The sequence below is a fragment of the Podarcis pityusensis genome (assembly GCF_964106645.2).
Source record: "Podarcis pityusensis genome assembly, chromosome: Z".
In the NCBI taxonomy this organism is placed as follows: domain Eukaryota; kingdom Metazoa; phylum Chordata; class Lepidosauria; order Squamata; family Lacertidae; genus Podarcis; species Podarcis pityusensis.
In genome coordinates this window covers 10,496,681-10,515,646 of record NC_138044.1, presented here as the reverse complement: position 1 = coordinate 10,515,646, position 18,966 = coordinate 10,496,681, and the positions used below count along the sequence as shown (strand labels likewise).

At 45.0% G+C, this 18,966-nt stretch overlaps 1 protein-coding gene across 3 annotated transcripts in view; it reads right to left on the bottom strand.

Annotated features, from left to right (window-relative positions):
• Positions 1 to 18,966, bottom strand: part of GSN (gelsolin) — a 60,840-nt gene that overhangs the window by 26,010 nt on the left and 15,864 nt on the right. The window contains exon 1 of one of the 3 annotated variants that reach the window (XM_080990714.1): positions 4,371 to 4,561. The exons of the other annotated variants lie outside the window; for them this stretch is intronic. Coding sequence (XP_080846840.1) covers positions 4,371 to 4,430 — 60 coding nt within the window. The 5' untranslated portion in view covers positions 4,431 to 4,561. Of the gene's footprint in view, positions 1 to 4,370; positions 4,562 to 18,966 lie in introns of those variants that run through there. 3 annotated transcript variants of the gene reach the window in all.

Below are 18,966 nucleotides of genomic sequence, written 5' to 3'. Positions count from 1 at the left end.
GTGTGTGTGTGTGTGTGTGTGTGTGTGTGTGTTTTTATCTAGACAAACTATCAAATAAACTGGTGGGAGAGGGACCTGTAACCCTCCATTTGTTGCTGACTACAACTCCCATTGGGACGCAGGTGGCGCTGTGGGTTAAACCACAGAGCCTAGGACTTGCCGATCAGAAGGTCGGCGGTTCAAATCCCCGCGATGGGGTGAGCTCCCATTGTTCGGTCCCTGCTCCTGCCAATCTAGCAGTTTGAAAGCACGTCAAAGTGAAAGTAGATAAATAGGTACCACTCTGGCAGGAAGGTAAACGGCTTTTCCGTGCGCTGCTCTGGTTCGCCAGAAGTGGCTTAGTCATGCTGGCCACATGACCCGGAAGCTGCACGCTGGCTCCCTCGGCCAATAAAGCGAGATGAGCGCTGCAACCCCAGAGTCGGTCACGACTGGACCTAATGGTCAGGGGTCCCTTTACCTTTACCTTTACAACTCCCATTATCCTTACCCAACCTAGTCAATGGTCAAAGATGGTGAGTTGGAGCTTAATTAATTAATTTCCCTGCTTGCAGGGTTTGCACTGGCTGCCAATATGCTACCAAGCCAAGTTCAAGGTGAAGGCCCTAAACAGTTGAGGACCAAGTTATCTGAGACATTGCCTCTTCCCTTATACACCCAGAGGATTGCTGAGAGATGTGAGAGAGTTTCTCCTGCAAGTTCCAAAGTTCTCAGAAGCCAGCCCCATAGCAACATGGACCAGGGCTTTCAGCTGGGCTGCCCCTCTTCTGTGGAATAGCATTCCTGTCAAGATGACAGGCACCCCCTTTATGCACTTACTTGGGGGGGGGAGAGATTTTTGTTCTGATGGGCTTCCCCAGCTGGATAAATGGGTCTGTACCACAAGTGACCACTTGTTAGGGTATTAGTCTTGTTTTAAATGTATTTGTTGCTTTCGAGATTTTAACTGGTTTAATTATCTTATGTGTAAATTGCCTTGAGATGGTAGTTTAGAAGGCAATTAATAAATCAGTAGTAATAATAATAATACTGTATCATCATCATCAACAACAACTGCAACCACAACACCCTGTCTTTCTCCCATTGAGGGATCCAAGTTAGTTCACAACATGAACTAAAAACAGTTACAGTGCTAGGGGGCCATGGGTTCCCCATATCCAAATTAAATATCACAGCTGTGTTCCCTCTAGTGGAACAGCAAACAACAGCTTTAAGAGGAACATCTGAGAATTACAAAGTGGTCCACTGGATTCCGAATTTCAACTCTTCACCTGGTTGTGATTTTAAAGATCAACAACTGATTTCATGGGTGTAGCCAGGATTTTTGTTGGCGGGGGGAGCAAAACCTCAGTTTGCTATGTATTTTTATTAACTTTTATTGATTTAGGTGGGGGGAGTTGCCCCCCACCCCACCCCGCCCCTCCCTGGGCTACACCCATGACTGATTTGTTTTATGGCCTCTTCCAAATAGTGAGTCAGCATTTCTGACGCAATGTTGGAATAATGCAATTATGAGAGGGCGATGCAAAATGTACAACCCCCCCCAACCCCCCAGCTAAGGAAGACCACAGGAGGCACAGTGAATGATAACAGCACTGCACAGATAAGCTGGTGAACTGATCACAAGGAGCGCAAAGAGCCTTTAAGTTGCCTCAGGGCTCTGTTGTTTCCCACTGGCAAGACAGACAAGGTTCCCCTTTTGATAAAGAGAATCTGCTTCCATGCAGGTGCCTCTAGGAAGCAGAACCTGCTCCCAGCAACTTCCTGCTCCCAGCAACTGGTATTCAGGGGCATGTAGCTGCTGATAGACTTATTATCCTCCATGAACTTGTGCAATCAACTTCTAAAGCCAACCAATATTTTGCATCACTCAGATTTGAATCCCTGTTTAACTATAAAACTCCTCAAACAATACAAAGCTGCCTTATACCGAATCAGATCATTTGTCTATCTCTAGGCCGATATCGTCAACTCTGACTGGCAGCTGTTCCGAAGGGTCTCAGGTGGAGAAAAGACTTTCCTGCCACCCATTACCTGGAGACGCTAGGGGGTGAAACCGAGTCCTTCTACAGCAGGGATGGGGAACCTGTGGCTCTACAGATGTTGTTGGACTCCAATTCCCATGGGCCTTGGCCAGCATGGTCAGGGGTGATGGGAGTTTGAGTCTAGGAAGAGCCGGAGGGCCACAAGTTCCCCATCCCTGATTTACAGGAAAAGCACATGCTCTGTGACTGAGCTTCTGCTCAAAAGCCAAGCACTACCAAAGTCAAGATCCCAAATTGCATACATACCATACATTTAAAGCATGTGACTTCCTCAAAGAATTCTGGGAACTGTAGTTTATCCCTCACAGAGCAAAATTCCCAGTACAGTGGTGCCTCGCAAGACGAAATTAATCCGTTCCGCGAGTCTCTTTGTCTTGCGGTTTTTTCGTCTTGCGAAGCACGGCTATTAGCGGCTTAGCGGCTATTAGCGGCTTAGCGGCTATTAACGGCTTAGCGGCTTTAAGAAAAAGGAAACAAACTCGCAAGAACTCGCAAGACGTTTCGTCTTGCGAAGCAAGCCCATAGGGAAATTCGTCTTGCGGAACGACTCAAAAAACGCAAAACCCTTTCGTTGGAGCCCCACATTGGGCAAAAGATTCCTGCATTGCAGGGGCTTCCAACTACAATCCTATTGTTCTATTATGTATTTGTGTTTTTTCCCTATTTTAACATGTAGTAAATTGTTCTGCACTGTATTCTTATGGCTATGTTAAAGCACTTTTGTGTAATTTTGTTTTGTATGATGTTGTGATGCCATGGATGTGTATTTTTTTTTTAAAGTTTTAAGAACTTAAATCACTCTACATACACCAAAACAAAACATATATATATATATACAAATCTTAGTACACATATCAATAAATACAGTTAATCATAGCCCCAGCTATAAACAACTTCCTCTTAATTATTTTTATCTACAAATACATATGCAATTAATATTATTTTGTTCCAATTTATATTCTCTAAAACCTAATGTTAGCATTATATTTTAAAATAATTCAGTCTCCCAAACTTTTCTTGTTTTTCTAACACACCATCTCCCAGTCTATCACTTTTGGAACTTGCTCTTTCTCTTCAAGCTTGAACTTTTAGTGTTTAGTTACCATCAATGAATAATAAATTACTACTTTTTTCTGCTTCTAATGCAATACATCCTCAAAATCCTAATATACCATCTGGTCCATATTTGAAAATGATTCAGTCAAACTTAGTTTAGAGGATAACTGTTTACTTTGTTTTCATATAGATACCCACATCTTATCTGGAATACATTTCCATAACTCTGCCTTCCATTTATTGCAATATTTATTCCATCTTAAGCATCGATATATACCAATGCATTATAGATCTTAGGTATCAATCTTTGCCTTTCCCTGCTGAAATGTATTCTCAAAAGTTCTTCCTTTCTTAGATCAATTTTCTACCCAATTTCTCAGCTGAAAATATTAATCTAAAGAAAATCTTTGACTACCAGTTTTAATTCCTGGTATGTTAAAACATCTTTTGCCTTAATCAAATGAATTAATATTACTAAAGCAGATTTCCCCCAGACGTTTCCAAAATTCATGGTAATCATAACAGTACCCAGTGCTTTTTTTCTGGGGTGGGGTACGCATACCCCTAAACATTTTGTGAATCTAAGTTTGGCCTCATTGAGGGGCAGTATTTCAATACAGTGGTACCTCGGGTTAAAAACTTAATTCGTTCTGGAGGTCTGTTCTTAACCTGAAACTGTTCTTAACCTGAGGTACCACTACTGCTGCTGCGCCACCGCTGCATGATTTCTGTTCTCATCCTGAAGTAAAGTTCTTAACCTGAGGTAAGATTTCTGGGTTAGCCGAGTCTGTAACCTGAAGCATATGTAACCCGAGGTACCACTGTATAAGTAGGAAAAAGAGTACCCCTAAACAATTTTTTTTAAGGAAAAAAGCACTGACAATACCAATAACCTGTTTTTTTAGTGAGCAAAACACTTACTGCACACTCACACAGTATTTTCTGCAACACTCTATAAGGTCAACATTTCGATCCACACATTACAGATGGGGTACCTGAGCCTAAGAGAGCACTGCAAACTATGGAGCCTGGAGCTGAGACAAGATTCAAAACTTAGCAATCTGGCCAACAGCTCAAATGATCAACCACCACACCACACCAACCACCCAATTTTTTTACTCTGTTGTTGTTGTTTTAAACACGCACAACAGATTGTGCCCAGAGCCGCACAAAAAGGATCCCATAAAAGCCTGTGCTGCCATAGATTTGTCAGTCTTTCAGCGACCACAACACTCTTTTTGCTGACCCCCAAAGGTCTTTGTCACTCACCGCAGCCAAAAACACAGCGACAGCCCAGAGCAGAGATGCAAATCCCCAAAGGGAAGTCATCTTCGGACAGCTTCACCTGACTGCTTTTAAGTAGCTGAAGGTTCCTCTGCTCAAACTTGAACCAACCCGGCCTCCTCCTTGGTCTGCTCTCCCGGGGAAGCTACTGGAGGAATGAGAGGCTGGAGGAGTCCTGGGGCTTGCCTTTTATCTCCCATCAGTGTGCAGCAATTGACAGCAAGCCCATCCCAGGCACGCCCTGCCCCAGCTGGAAGGCAGCAGCCGGCCACGCCTCTGTGTACAGGCTCTGCTTTGCAGGGGTCAGAGGCCACGTCTCTCAGGGCCATCATAACACATTGACATGTGGTGTCTATTACATTCAGGCTGTGAGCCATTGGAAGCAACCCACAGCCACTGGTGGTGTTTGGCCAAGAAATTATATAAGACCAGAGCAACACGTTTGGTGGGAAATCTGGGCTTGGGAGCCTGCGTTTGAGTCAGGAGGTGACAAAGGGTCATTTGTTGCAGAGTGGCAGTGAAGAGACTCACAGTATGCCAGCTGTAGGCCTAAGTCAGGGCCTGAGATTGCTCATCTGAATGGAGGGACATGGCCTTGGCCTTAGCAGAGGGGTGAGGAACTATTTTGGGGGGGGGTCAGCCAGGGGGTGTCACATTATGTTGCAACCTAGGACCCACGTACCTACGGGACCGCCTCTCCTGGTATGCCCCGCGGAGGACCTTAAGGTCCACAAATGACAACATTTTGGAGGTCCCAGGTTGCAAGGTGGTTAGATTGGTCTCAACTAGGGCCAGGGCCTTTTCAGTGCTGGCCCCAACTTGGTGGAACGCTCTGTCACAAGAGACCAGGGCCCTGCAGGACTTGACGTCTTTCCGCAGGGCCTGCAAAACAGAGCTGTTCCACCTGGCCTTTGGTTTGGACTCATCGTCTGACCCTTATGTTTCCCTACCCTTATGGTTTTGATCTATGGGCTACTTTTAAAATGAGGCTGCATTTTAAATTGGTTTCCCCCCTCTATTATGTTTTTACTGTAATTTTACTGGTGTTAGCTGCCCTGAGCCCGGCTCTGGCCGGAGAGGGCAGGGTATAAATAAAATTTATTATTATTATTATTATTATTATTATTATTAGTACTACTTCATCAGCAACCTTCCAGAGCCCATGTGCTACCTCGGCAAGCATGATGACCCTCCACCCTCTTGACTTTTATCAATAACAGGATTAACTCTTATTCTGCAAATGGAATGATTTATGCTGTTGCACTTCCAACCATAAATGGGATGGGGGAGGGGAGGGAGCCAAAAAGAGGACAAATCACAGGCTCCAGATGTCTTTAGCTGATCGCAAGCTGAACATGGGCCAGCAAAGTGATGCATGTGCTAAGAAAGCTAATGCAATCTTTAGGCTGCATAAACAGAAACACTTTGTTCGGGTCATTAGCTTTTATCCTGCACTGTCAGGCTCCTGTGTCCAGCCCTGCCAGATGTTAAGGACATGATAAACTTAAGTGCATCAGGAAGGACACTGACAAATTTTAGCATATCAGGAGTATGGCGACTAGGAAGGTGAGTGGAGTCTAGACACCAGTTCCTATCAGGAACACTTGAAAGGACTGAGGATGTTTAGCACCCAGAAGAAAAGATAAAGTGGAGACACTCCCTAATGGTTAGAGATGTTTGACAGTGGGGCAGTCTGCCTCAGGGGGTAGGGGGCTCTCTTTCATGGGAAACTTTTAAGCAGAGGCTGATTGGCTATCTGTCAGGAATCTTGTAGTTTCAGAATTCCCGTATTGAACTGGGGAGTGGGCTCAATGCCCACAAAGTCAACTTTCAACTCAAACATTTTATGATTCTGTGACCCTGCAGGCAAAGGAGCCAACTCATAGGGACTGAGGTCATTTTGCTGCCCCCCCCCAAAAAAAATATTTGAGGGGGTTGGGCTTCCCCAAAGTTGATGGACATTGCCATTCAAACGATGTGCACACACTACACCTTGTGATAGATTATGTAGGGCAGGGCTTACCTCCCCTCCCCATCTTTTATTCTAGATGGCATCCCTATCCTGCAGGGGTGGATGGGGTGTAAGGGTAGTACCTTGGTGGGGGCGGTGACTTTGTGCTCCTTCTGGGGTAGTTTGTCCACCTTTGGTTCCTAACCTGCACTCAGCTCTCACCTGTGGCTCCTAGAAGCTGCCAGCATGCAACAGCAGCCACACAGTGGCTTTGACTGCCCCGCTAAACCAAGTGGGGGTAGCTAGTGGGTCTCAAAAGTTAGAGTCTTTGCCTACATGTGAAGACAGGCTCTGGTGGATTGAGTGGATGAGACCAGTAGTGGGTCCAACAGGAAGTGAGGGTCAGATGGGGTTCGTTAACCTGGGAAGATAGCCTATCCAGGAGATGGACAATTCTGATCCTAAATGTCTGTTGCCTTGAAAGATATCTTCAGGAGAAGAAAAGGCTAAGGAGCAAAGCCTACACAAATCTGGAGTGGAGCCCCTAAAACAGTTGAATGACACCTTATACGCCTCCTTCTGGCAACTCCTGCAGCCAAGCTGGTTGGTGCCAAATTTATCGCTCTACTTTCCTTTGGAACAACACATCAGTAAGGCTATGAGAGGGGTCTTGTCATCTCGGCAGCCCAGGTCCTCCATACACACTGCCTAGGTTTGCGCCCCGGGTAGTTCACTTCGGTGCTGCTAACAACAGCGGTTTGACTTCACCGCTGGAGGTGGTGTCCATCTCAAGACAGATGGATGCCAACAAAGCAGGCAACAAGATGCAACCTTTATTTTCACTGGACTAGCTCAGGGTTGCATAACACTCTCCAACTGATCCAGAAATACCCTGACAGAAATACCCTGCACACGTAGCACAGTGTGGGGCTGAGACTGGAGGTCAGGCAATGAGGACTGGCCTCCTATAGAAGCAAATTGGGGTCCAAGCAAAGCATCTGGAACTGCTTCTTCCCAGGGGGATATTAGCAGAACACCGTGTTCATCTTGCTCAACTTCTTCCCTGCTGAGCTGATGAAATTGCTCTCCTTTTTGGCAGAGAAATGGCGGCTAGTAACTCTGTCCAAGACCTTTTGTAATAATAACTTCTTGAAACAAAACAAAAATAAAAGCTTCCTTGGATGTCCTCAAGAGTTTTCTTCTCAGCTAATGCCTTGATCCTGCTGGTCGTCTTTTCCCCCCATCTCCCATGGGGCAGGAGAAACTACTGAAGGGTCACTGTTTGTAAGCCAAGAGGGCAGCTTCCCACAATACACTCTACTCAAGGAACAATATGGCAACACAGTGGACATTATGATGCAACCAGACACCAAAAGATGCATTTTCATATTCCATAGGGAGTTTTCTTGTCTGCACAGCTCACATGCTCCTCCCATTCCAGTGAGCCCAGAATAAGAGGGTTTAAAAATACATATAAACACCAATGAATATATATCAGCTTAATAACATGAGCTACTGCCCATAAGCTGAAATCTTATTTTCCCACAGGGTGACTTACCTTGGTGCAATGGAATGTGCATAAGCATTCCAACTGCTAATTCAGGGGAAAGGGTGACTCATGTAACACTGGCCAGAGTGCAGGTGCCAAGAGGAAATTATTGGCATGTTCCCACCACTCCCTCCTTCAAATCAGCTGAGCTTGGTCGCAGTGACTGAATCCCCTAGAAAGGAGGGCCTTCAAGAATACTGTCTCACACTCAAAGGCCTTAATTTTAGCTAATTTTGCTAAACGGCTTGGTAAAAACAGTTTTCACCACAAGCAAATGTTTTGAATCCTAAGAGATACTATCCTGCAGACAGGGTGGGAAGGCAACCATTTAGAAGATGTTGATCTCCGCTGATGAATGCTCAGTGACAGCTCATCTGGAAGTGAACATAAAAACAGCACCCTTGTGTTCTTTGTTGGCCCCTGGGGTGCATGTGGACTTGCATGCTAGGGAGGGGCGGCAATTGGAGGGTTCACAGGGTCCGCCACACCAGCCCTGTCCTCACCACCAGAGCTGTGCTGCGTTGCCTACCCACTGGGGCAGGGGGGAGCCCAGCTGGCTGACACAGCCCTTGTCAAATGAATCTCCCAGATGCCGACTGGGGGGCCAATTCAGTGAGGGGGCTGGGAGCGCAGCGGCGAGGCCAGGCTGGGCTCCGGGCCTCAGAAACCCTTGGAGCAGGCAGGGTGGGAAAGGGATCCTTGTGGGGGGACGGGACACCTGGTTCAAGTTTGGTTGGGTTTCCGTCTTAAAATATTGCTTTTTAACAGCTTTAGCTCTCTGGCCAAACAGGCTCTCTTAATTTTCATCCATTTATTAGGTGGTGTACTGCTGTGACTTTACCTGTATTTTCTCTTATACTTATATTTTGCTTTCTGTACCCTGCTCTGATATGTTACAATGTGAGCAGTTTAAAATCTTTAGAAATATATGGTTAGATTGGGTAGAGGGCAAAGCTGGCTCAAGACATTGTGGCACCTGAGGCAAAGCACAAAATGGTGCCCCTCCCCACCAGAGAAGGAGGCGTGAGTGAAGGTCTACATCAGGAACAAGGAGGGAATAAATATCTCCATTGGGATCTGATGCCCCTGTGCATCCTGCCACCCGAGGCGGTCGCCTCACCTTACCTCATGGGTGGGCTAGCCCTGGTAGAAGGTAACATGAGACTGCATTTTAAGCTGTATTTTAAGCCATATTTTAATTGTTTGTTTGTTTGTTGTTGTTGTTTTTCTATTACATTTTATTGTAATTCATATTTGGTGTTAGCCGCCTTGAGGCTGGCCATGGCTGGGGAGGGCGGGGTATAAATAAATTTATTATTATTATTATTATTATTATTATTATTATTATTATGCACTCAGGGATATGGCCCCCCTTTTCCCCATGCTACACCCCTGCATAAGAATATAAGAAGAGCCTGCTGGATCAGGCCAATGGTGCATCTAGTCCAGGATCCTGTTCTCACAATGGCTACCCAGATGTCTTTTGGAAACTTGCCTTTTGGAAACAGGATTTGAGCACAAGAGCACTCTTCCCTCCTGTGGTTTTCCAGCAACTGGTATTCAGAAGCATTACTACTTCTGAACTTTATAAGATTTTATAATGCTGTTTTTACTGATTTTGTATTTTACCTGTTTTTATTATCAAATTTTTATATACCACTTAAGAGTATTTAAAATATTAAGCTGTTCTGAAATGCATTTACACAAACGGACAAATTCTGAAGGACCCATCTGCAGAAGGGGAAGCCTGCTAAACCTACATAGGCTCCCCCCGTGAGCTGGAACCTTGTGTAAGCTGCAAACATACCACAAATGCATGGATATAATGGAGACTGGACCAGCAAGTGACATGATAGCAGGGTTGACCCTCCTCTCTCTCCATGTGATGTCAATGTCTGTGTAGGTCTGTTACAAATCAGGAAGCTTCCAAGTGCCCCGGAAAAAAATGGACATTCAATTTTCTTCGCATAAGATCTCGATGGCAATCCTGCATGCTCTAGCACCCTGAAAAAGCGCTTTTTTCAGGGCCATGATCTTGCACGGTGTCCCAAAACAAACATTTTTGGGTGCCACACAAGATAATATGCCCCAAGCATCTGGCTGAGTTTCCCCAGCCACTCTGGGCGGCTCCCAATCAAGTGTTAAAAACAGTACTGCGTTAAATATTAAAAACTTCCCTGAACAGGGCTGCCTTCAGATGTCTTTTAAAGATAGGATAGCTGCTTATTTCCTTCACATCTGAAGGGAGGGTGTTCCACAGGGTGGGCGCCACTACCGAGAAGGCCCTCTGTCTGGTTCCCTGTAACCTCACTTCTTGCAATGAGGGAACGATGGAGGTGAAGGCCGTTTGTGGGCCAAGGTTGTTTAGGGCTTTAAAGGTCAGCACCAGCACTTTGAATTGTGCTCAGAAACATACTGGGAGCCAATGTAGGTCTTTCAAGACCAGTGTTATGTGGTCTCGGCAGCCGCTCCCAGTCACCAGTCTAGCTGCCACATTCTGGATTAGTTGTAGTTTCCGGGCCACCTTCAAAGGTAGCCCCACATAGAGCGCATTGCAGTAGTCCAAGCGGGAGATAATTGGAGCATGCACCACTCTGGCGAGACAGTCTGCGGGCAGGTAGGGTCTCAGCCTGCGTACCAGATAGAGCTGGTAGACAGCTGCCCTGGACACAGAATTTACCATGGACAGCTGTGAGTCCAAAATGACTCCCAGGCTGCGCACCTGGTCCTTCAGTTACTCCATTGAGGAGTGCCCCATACCCGCCTGCCCCTGTCCCCCCAAAACAGTACTTCTGTCTTGTAGGATTCAACCTCAATCTGTTAGCCGCCATCCATTCTTCAACCGCCTCCAGACACTCACACAGGACATTCACCGCCTTCACTGGTTCTGATTTAAAAGAGAGGTAGAGCTGGGTGTCATCATTCCGAATAAAGTGCAGAAGCTATGTACCCTAGTTTCGTGTTGGAAAATGTTGGACGGTTTGTACAGTGGAGGCTCGTCCAAGGCCAGTGGGGCACTGCCCCACCAGCCCCACTCTGCCCCAGCTAGCCCCCCACCTCCCTGCCTTCTTACTTTCATCCAGTCCAATCTCAGTGTTACCCCTTGTAGAACTCAGCAGGCAGATAGGGACAAAACTAGAATGTGCTGGTTCTGCCTCTCATTGGCTCTGGCTCCCCCTACTGGTGGTCTCCCTGCCTTCTACCCTACCAGTTCCAATGTGCACCAGCCCTCACTGAGTATGTAGGAGGGGAAGGATTATGCAGAAGAGCCTGGCTCAATCCAGACTTGCTAGCACAGGACCAAAACGTGGTTGGGCATCACACATCAATATGTCACTGGTAACTCCCATCGGCTGGTTTTTCCTGCTGTACAACATTGTAGAAGTCAATTAAACTTTCAGTTATGCGTCCTCTTACTTCTGGACAAGACAGTACCTACCTATCTAAAGTACAGTTTTGTACTCTCTTATGGTTTCTCCTACCTTCCTCTGGTATGAGATTTGCAATCTGTGCAAGCCCAATATGTGGTCCTGAGTGCAAAATTAAACATGTCGGCAACATCAACTTTAACAGTAATACAAGAGACTAGTCCTTATGGAAGAAAGGCCCTCCCTATCAGGAGTGGCAGAATTTGTGTGTGCGTGCAAATATTCTTATTTTGCATAATTCAGACAGAGACACAAATACAAATCTCATAACTAGGAGTTCCTCTTAGGGCAGTTTTCCAGACTTTTCATGTTGGTGACACACTTTGTAGACATGCATCATTTCGTGACATGGTAATTCAGTTTTACTAGCAAACCAGAGGTTAAATGAACTCCTTTCCAGCCCTGGAAGGAACGTGGGGAGTGTTCAAGTGACACACCTGCACACTGCGTCTGACACACTAATGTGTTGCGACACACAGTTTGGAAAGCTCTGTCTTAGGAGGTTACCAGTGGTGCCAGCATCCCCCTTCTCTGAAAATTAAAGAGTCTTCCTTCTGAGGGCCATATATCCTCCTGGGCAACCTTCCAGGGGCCAGATGCCAGTGGTGGAAAGAGCCAGAGGCAAAAGTATGCAGAGCAATGAATGTAATGTTAATATTTGTACAGCACTCTGGTTTCTACATACATTCACACAGTCCCTCTCTTTCTTTCTTCCATCCAGGCAGTGAGGGAGTATGACCACAGTTCAAGGACAGATCTCAATCAGGACAGCTAGGTCAAGGAGAGACTTGCACCTATTCCAGACTTTGGTTAGCTTGGTTCATCTGAGCTCAAAGAATCCTCAAAAAATAGGCCTATGCCCACGGGCTTGCTTAGCTTGCTGTAACCCCACCCAGAGGCTTCTGAAAAGAGTTTTGAAATTTACACTGGTGTCTGCTATAGTACTCTCTGCCCATCTAGCTTTTTAAACAGCTTTTGTACTTTGTCTGGGGATTTTACTATTAATGCATTATTATCTGTTTTATATTGTTAGTTTCTATGATTATTGTCTCTGATCTGTGCTGTTATGCCACTCAGAATGTCAGCAAAAGAATGGGATCATTCATAATATTCATACGAGTAATCATGATAACAATAATTTGTTAAAGTTATATTATTATTGACATTAAGCAGGTTCCTTTGCTGTATTCTTTTCAGTGCTAAAAAAAAATCTGCTTAGGCAAGGATACCTACACAGGTAAAGTCAATGTATATTTTAACCTGTCATTCCAACTTGCAATGTATACTTTTAACTGATGTTTTTATTCATCTTGCTTTTTTTATTTATTCACAGTGCACTTAGTGGCAATAATACTGAATTGTGTAAGGGTAAGACAAAAAGGTAGACAATGACTCCAAAAGATACATAGAAGCATTTCAGGGCACAATTTCAAAACAACAAAATGCAATTGGTTTTTTATTGACTTGATTTAAATGTTGTGGGGGTTATTTTTTTTACTGTATACACTACTGTATATTTATAGTTTATACTTTTCACAGGCCACTTAGAGGATTTATTTATAATTAAGTGGTATACAAATTTTGTTGAATAAAAATTTAAAAAATTATTTTATTGTTATCATTTTCTCCCAATAATCTGGGCAGCAATTCTATATGCACGAACCTGGGAGTAAGTCCAACTGAGTTTAATGGAACTTATTTATTAGTAAATGCACACAGGACTGTACTGAAAAGCAATATCCTACCAATTTGCAGCCAACTAACCACCCAAAATGGAGTAGAATACATTGTTGGCTGTTATTTTTTTGTGTTTTTTTAGCATAAAGTGGGCTTAATTAAAAGGTTCTATCTTATGCTTTAATTCCAGGCATTCTGAAATTCTCAGAAATCTTTACATCTGAGGAACTGTGAAGTTTTTTAACTTTTCAAAACCAATTAGCTGCTGCAGCTGCAAATACTTCAGTTCTGCTTCAGACCAGCAGAGGGCAGACAAAGACTATTTATGGATTTCAGCACTCAAAGGCACACAAGAAAAAGAGGTTTTGTTCATTGCAGTTTCAAACATTTTCAGAATAAAAACCTACTGTCAGGAAAAGGTGAATCTGAGAATGTGTACCCAGAAAACCTGGATGTGTGCGAACAGCATTAAAGGCATTTGGCACAATGCTGGAGAAGCAGCGTGATAAGAATGCAGAACGAAAAACTTCAGAAGAGTCCTGCTGTTAAGGTGAGGCCAGGGGCCCATCTAGTCCAGCAACTGGCTCTCCCATTGGCCAACCAGATGCTCAAATGGGAAGTATCCACAAGCAGGACCTGAGTGCAACAGCATTTTGCCCACTTGTGATTTCCACCAACTGATATTGGGAGGACCATTGCCTCTAACCGTGGGGACACAGCATAGCCATTGTGGAGAGTAGCTTCAGCCTCCTCCATGAATCCATCCAATCCTCTTTTAAAGCCATGGCTACTTCTTGTTGGAGCAAGTCCCATGATTTAAGCATGAGCCGTGTAAATAAGTGCTTTCTTTTTTTATCTTTGCAGAATCTTCCAACATTCAGCTACATTGGAGGTCCCTGAGTTTAGTGTTACAAGAGGGGAAGAGAATTTTTTTTTCTCTAGCCACTTTCTCTGTGCACTGCATAATTTTATACACCTGTGTTCATCCAACCCACTTCACTAAACAAAGAGACAATAACCCAAAACCAGGAACAAAACACTAAATAGCCCCAGACATAGTGCCCTCTGGTTTAAAGGGTTTAGAGCATGGGTAGGCAAACTAAGGCCTGGGGGCTGGATCCAGCCCAATCACCTACTAAATCCGGCCTGTGGATGGTCCAGGAATCAGCGTGTTTTTACATGAGTAGAATGTGTCCTTTTATTTAAAATGCATCTCTGGGTTATTTGTGGGGCATAGGAATTCATTCATTCCCCCCCAATGGTCTGTCCACCCCCCAATGTCTGAGGGACAGTGGATGGCCCCCTGCTGAAAAAGTTTGCTGACCCCTGGTTTAGAGCCTAAGCAAACATCCTAGTACAACAGCAAAACCTGTCCGAGGCTCACACCCTAAAACCACAGTCACCGTTAGGAGCTCACTGAGTCAGCCAACCACAGAGTAGATCCACCCTCTGAACAAATTGAGAAAGGAATCAAACTTGACAATTAAGCACAAAGTTCAAAGTCAGCTATACGGGCTGGAATGGGGAACTGGCAGTCATGGTCTGGTTCCTCCACCTGCAATGTTATCTGGAAACACACCTGGTGAAATTACAATCAATATCTTTTTGAGTAGGGGCAGGAGAGGAAGTATGATCACAGTTCCTAGAGTCACTTAAAGTTGATCTGTTTACTGAGCATTCATCCTGATTCATTTATTTATTGTGCAACATTTGCAGGAAGGTTAGATAACTCTGTCTGTTTCTTGACCATTCATTCTGATTTGCTTGCAGGGAGCATAGACGACATCACATCAAGCAACTGTTACACCACACATTCCAGTGCATTTTCTCATCACTTTCCTTAATGCAAAAAGTCTGGATTTATTTTTTTAAGGGTTTGTTGCGAAAGAGCACCAATTCCCCTTTAACTGCTACATGGATTATTATTATTATTATTATTATTATTATTATTATTATTATTAAAAGTAGCCACTCTTCTCCATGCATTCCCAGGGAGGGTTACGACACTTTAAAAATACAACACTGAAACCAGTTTAAACAATTTACAATCCTAAGAACAGGGTGGCTCCAAAAGTATATACATTTCTGGTATCCAAGGTCAGGGTAAAGAGGTGCACCAATGAACAAAAATTTTATAATGAAGGTTCCAGGTGGACCTCTGTGGGAAAGAGTGTGCCAGGGTTAAGGGGCTGCCACAGTGAATGCCATTTTCTGAGAGCAGCAGAACTACCAAGAGGGCCTCACAGTTTATCTTAGTACCTTAGAGAGTCAGTAGGGAAGGAGGTACAGTGGTACCTCGGGTTACATACGCTTCAGGTTACATACGCTTCAGGTTACAGACTCCACTAACCCAGAAATAGTGCTTCAGGTTAAGAACTTTGCTTCAGGATAAGAACAGAAATCGTGCTCCGGCAGCATGGCGGCAGAAGGAGGCCCCATTAGCTAAAGTGGTGCTTCAGGTTAAGAACAGTTTCAGGTTAAGAATGGACCTCCAGAACAAATTAAGTACTTAACCCGAGGTACCACTGTAGTGCTTCAGCCCTACCATTCAGATTTTTAAGTATTTTACTCCCGAGTCACAAGAGTCAGAAACTTACCGTATTTTTCGCTCTATAACACGCACCCGACCATAACATGCACATAGTTTTTAGAGGAGGAAAATCTGTAGGCATGCCACCCTTAGGCATTTCCTCCATAATACGCACAGACATTTCCCCTTACTTTCTAGGAGGAAAAAAGTGAGTGTTATGGTGCAAAAAATACGGTAAATTAAAACAAAAACAGGCTAGGGTGGACAGGCAAATCCCACACAGAGACAGTATGCACACAGAGAACTGATGAACTGTTGCAAATCTAAACAGATCTGCAGCTTTTAGGAATGTTATACAAAGAGGGAGTCCAATGTTGTTTCAGAATGAGGGTTTTGGTTGCAAATTGTGACGGCACACAATGCAGGAAAGGCTTAGAAGCACAAAATGGGAGATTCTGTTGGGTCTAGATTCCAAAAGCAAAAGAGAGAGAGAGAGAGAGATGATGGGAATTGGCCATAATCAATCCACAGAGTCACAGTGTTCACCAGTAATAAATATCCCTTGTTTCCTCTGAGCTATGACATTCTGCAACAAGGAGAAACCTTTTCAAATCAGAAACATCTATCCTCCAGAGGCGCCGGCTTGAGCAGAAGATGGGGTGGGGGTGCGTGCGCAATGATGCATACATGACATGCATATGACGCAGGGGTGCTGGGAGGAGTCAGGGGGCAGCAGCCAGCTTCAATGGCTGGCACCTTCTTCTCTCTGGTGCTCGATCTCCTCATCCTACCACAGCCATTGGCCCAGGGCTGCTCCTTTCCCTCTGCGCCAAGAGGAGCTGCCAGCCACTGACGCTGTGCCATGCCACTCTCAGCTCTGTGCTCAGCCTCCTCCACAACTCACCCCAAAATATTTTCGGGGGGGGGAGGGACATGGGCCCCTTAGAGTTAACATCTATGCTGCCAACCCATTCTCAATGTTGTCTATCCAGAACTTCGAGTTGAATTCAGCAGCTGGAATACTCCTTCCCCCCTCTCCCAGTTTGGTGGAAACACTTACTAAGCATGTGTGTTTAAAATGCAACCTCTCTCAGATAGTTTCCTAAAGCCTCACTCACAAGTTCCTAATATGGGCAAGTGGTTTTACTGAACTCTCCTCTGTGACAGCTTTGCAAAGACAGCTGAAGTTTCCAGGGCTGAGATGCGTCAGAATCATTCAGGACTTTTGCAGTTGGGTCTATGAGTCTCTGTTCTGTACCTGCTTCCTGCCAGTTAGCCTCTACTCAAGAGCAGATAATTCTGGGCATGATTAAATAATTCAACTAGTTCCAAAGCAGCGACTTAGCAGAATTATTCTGTCGCAGAGGAAGCTCTCTGTTGCATCTCTGCATGAACCAATGCTTCAAGGGGCATGTCCATCACAGAGACTCAAGCAGACATATCAAAGGGTGGGCTCCTTTGAGGGCAGGTTATTTTCTCTAATGGCAGTCTAGAATCAAACCTCCCCCCATCTGGTGTACAAGTGAGCCCTCTATCCCATTTTAATTCAATTTGTGTGTTTGTGTATGTTTTTAAAATGTAGCTCAGCTCTCAGGAATTTGGGAAACGGTGATTTAGAAAATGCCCCGTCAGCTTGATCTCCAAAATATTGCATGATCTGCACAGAGGAAGACTATGTGGAGCTGGCAAAATATCACCCAAGCATCTAACTGGCCAGCACTTAAAACCTGACTGAGCCCTGGCAGACAGGAATCTGAACGGTTTCCTCAGTCCTGAGATGAGGCAGGCCTGCAAAGCACGGTGTTGATGATCATGTCTGCCTATTTGTAATGCCAGGTCATTCCTCACAAACTTGGTTGGTCAGCTGTGTCAGACTTGGCAGGATGGTGGTATAAGATGATCAGGAACTACAGTCACTCTCTCCAACCACCTCCAGGCCAGCATGTTATTTCCAAGCAAGACTGGGGAACGCAGCCTATTCAGGGTTGGCACGCAGTGATTAAGAATTCTCAGGAAAGGAGCAACCAGAAGGAAACATGCATAAGTCTTTAGAACTGCCAAGCCTGTTCGTTTAACTGCTTTAACAGATGGGGAAAGGCTATAGCTAAGAGCCTCTGCCAGTCAGTGTAGTAGACAGTCCTGAGGTAGGTGGACTAATAATAGTCTGACTTGGTATAAGGCAGCTTCCCAAGCACAGCAGACAGAAGCTAAGCTTTTAGCCCTTAAGGCATACATGAATGAATGAAGAAGCAATAAAACATACAGAAACTTTTATTCTTGCCAATTGTTTTCTCATTTGAGAAAGGTTCCTGCAGCAAACAGCTGCACACAGGGAGAAATCAAGTTTCCTGTCCATAAGGCACATGCAAATAAATGTGTTGTGGTAATGTCTGAGATGGTGCTGGAGGAGACTCTTGAGAGTCCCATGGACTGCAAGAAGATCAAACCTCTCCATTCTGAAGGAAATCAGCCCTGAGTGCTCACTGGAAGGACAGATCCTGAAGCTGAGGCTCCAATACTTTGGCCACCTCATGAGAAGAGAAGACTCCCTGGAAAAGACCCTGATGTTGGGGAAGATTGAGGGCACAAGGAAAAGGGGACGACAGAGGACGAGATGGTTGGACAGTGTTCTCGAAGCTACCAGCATGAGTTTGACCAAACTGCGGGAGGCAGTGGAAGACAGGAGTGCCTGGCGTGCTCTGGTCCATGGGGTCACAAAGAGTCGGACACGACTAAACGACTAAACAACAACAACAAAACGTCTGAGAAAATCTATGAGAAGGAGTTCCAGCAGAAAGCGAGGCTATGGTTCTCAAAGGAACAATTCCCCCCTTTCTGTGATTAGACATGCATGATTTCTGCAGGTCACAGAATTCCACTTTTACTGAGGTGGAATATGGGATCCCTTGGCACAGAATTGTCAGTTTTGGCATGGACTTTTCGCAGCCCTCTTGCTAATAATCACCAACGCCTCTGGGTTTCTAGTCTCTCTCTCCTCTCTCCCTCCTTCTTGCATAGCTCTAATTTTATCTGAGAAGTGAGGATAAGGCTTGGTCTCTTGTGGATTCGATTCTGAATCCTTCAAAGATGTCTGTTTGCCCTCAAAGCAATGCAACAGGACAGCAATTCAATGTAATTTCCATGGACCCTGCACAACTGGACCAGATTATTGTGAATAATTTTTCATCCTTTGCACCCTTGTCAGCCTGACTCAATGCAAGAACAGGAATACTCAAGCCCATTGATTTCAATTTGGGAAGACTTGAAGCTCAGTGGCAGGGCACTGCTCTGCATGCAGAAGGTCCCAAATTCAATCCCTGGCATCTCCCGGTAGGAATGGGAGAGACTCCCTGCCTGAAGTGCTGAAAAGGTTATCTTATACATGCTCTTGGCACAGATGCAGCTCCCCGGAATTCCAGAACTGCTTCACTCTACCCAACTGTTCC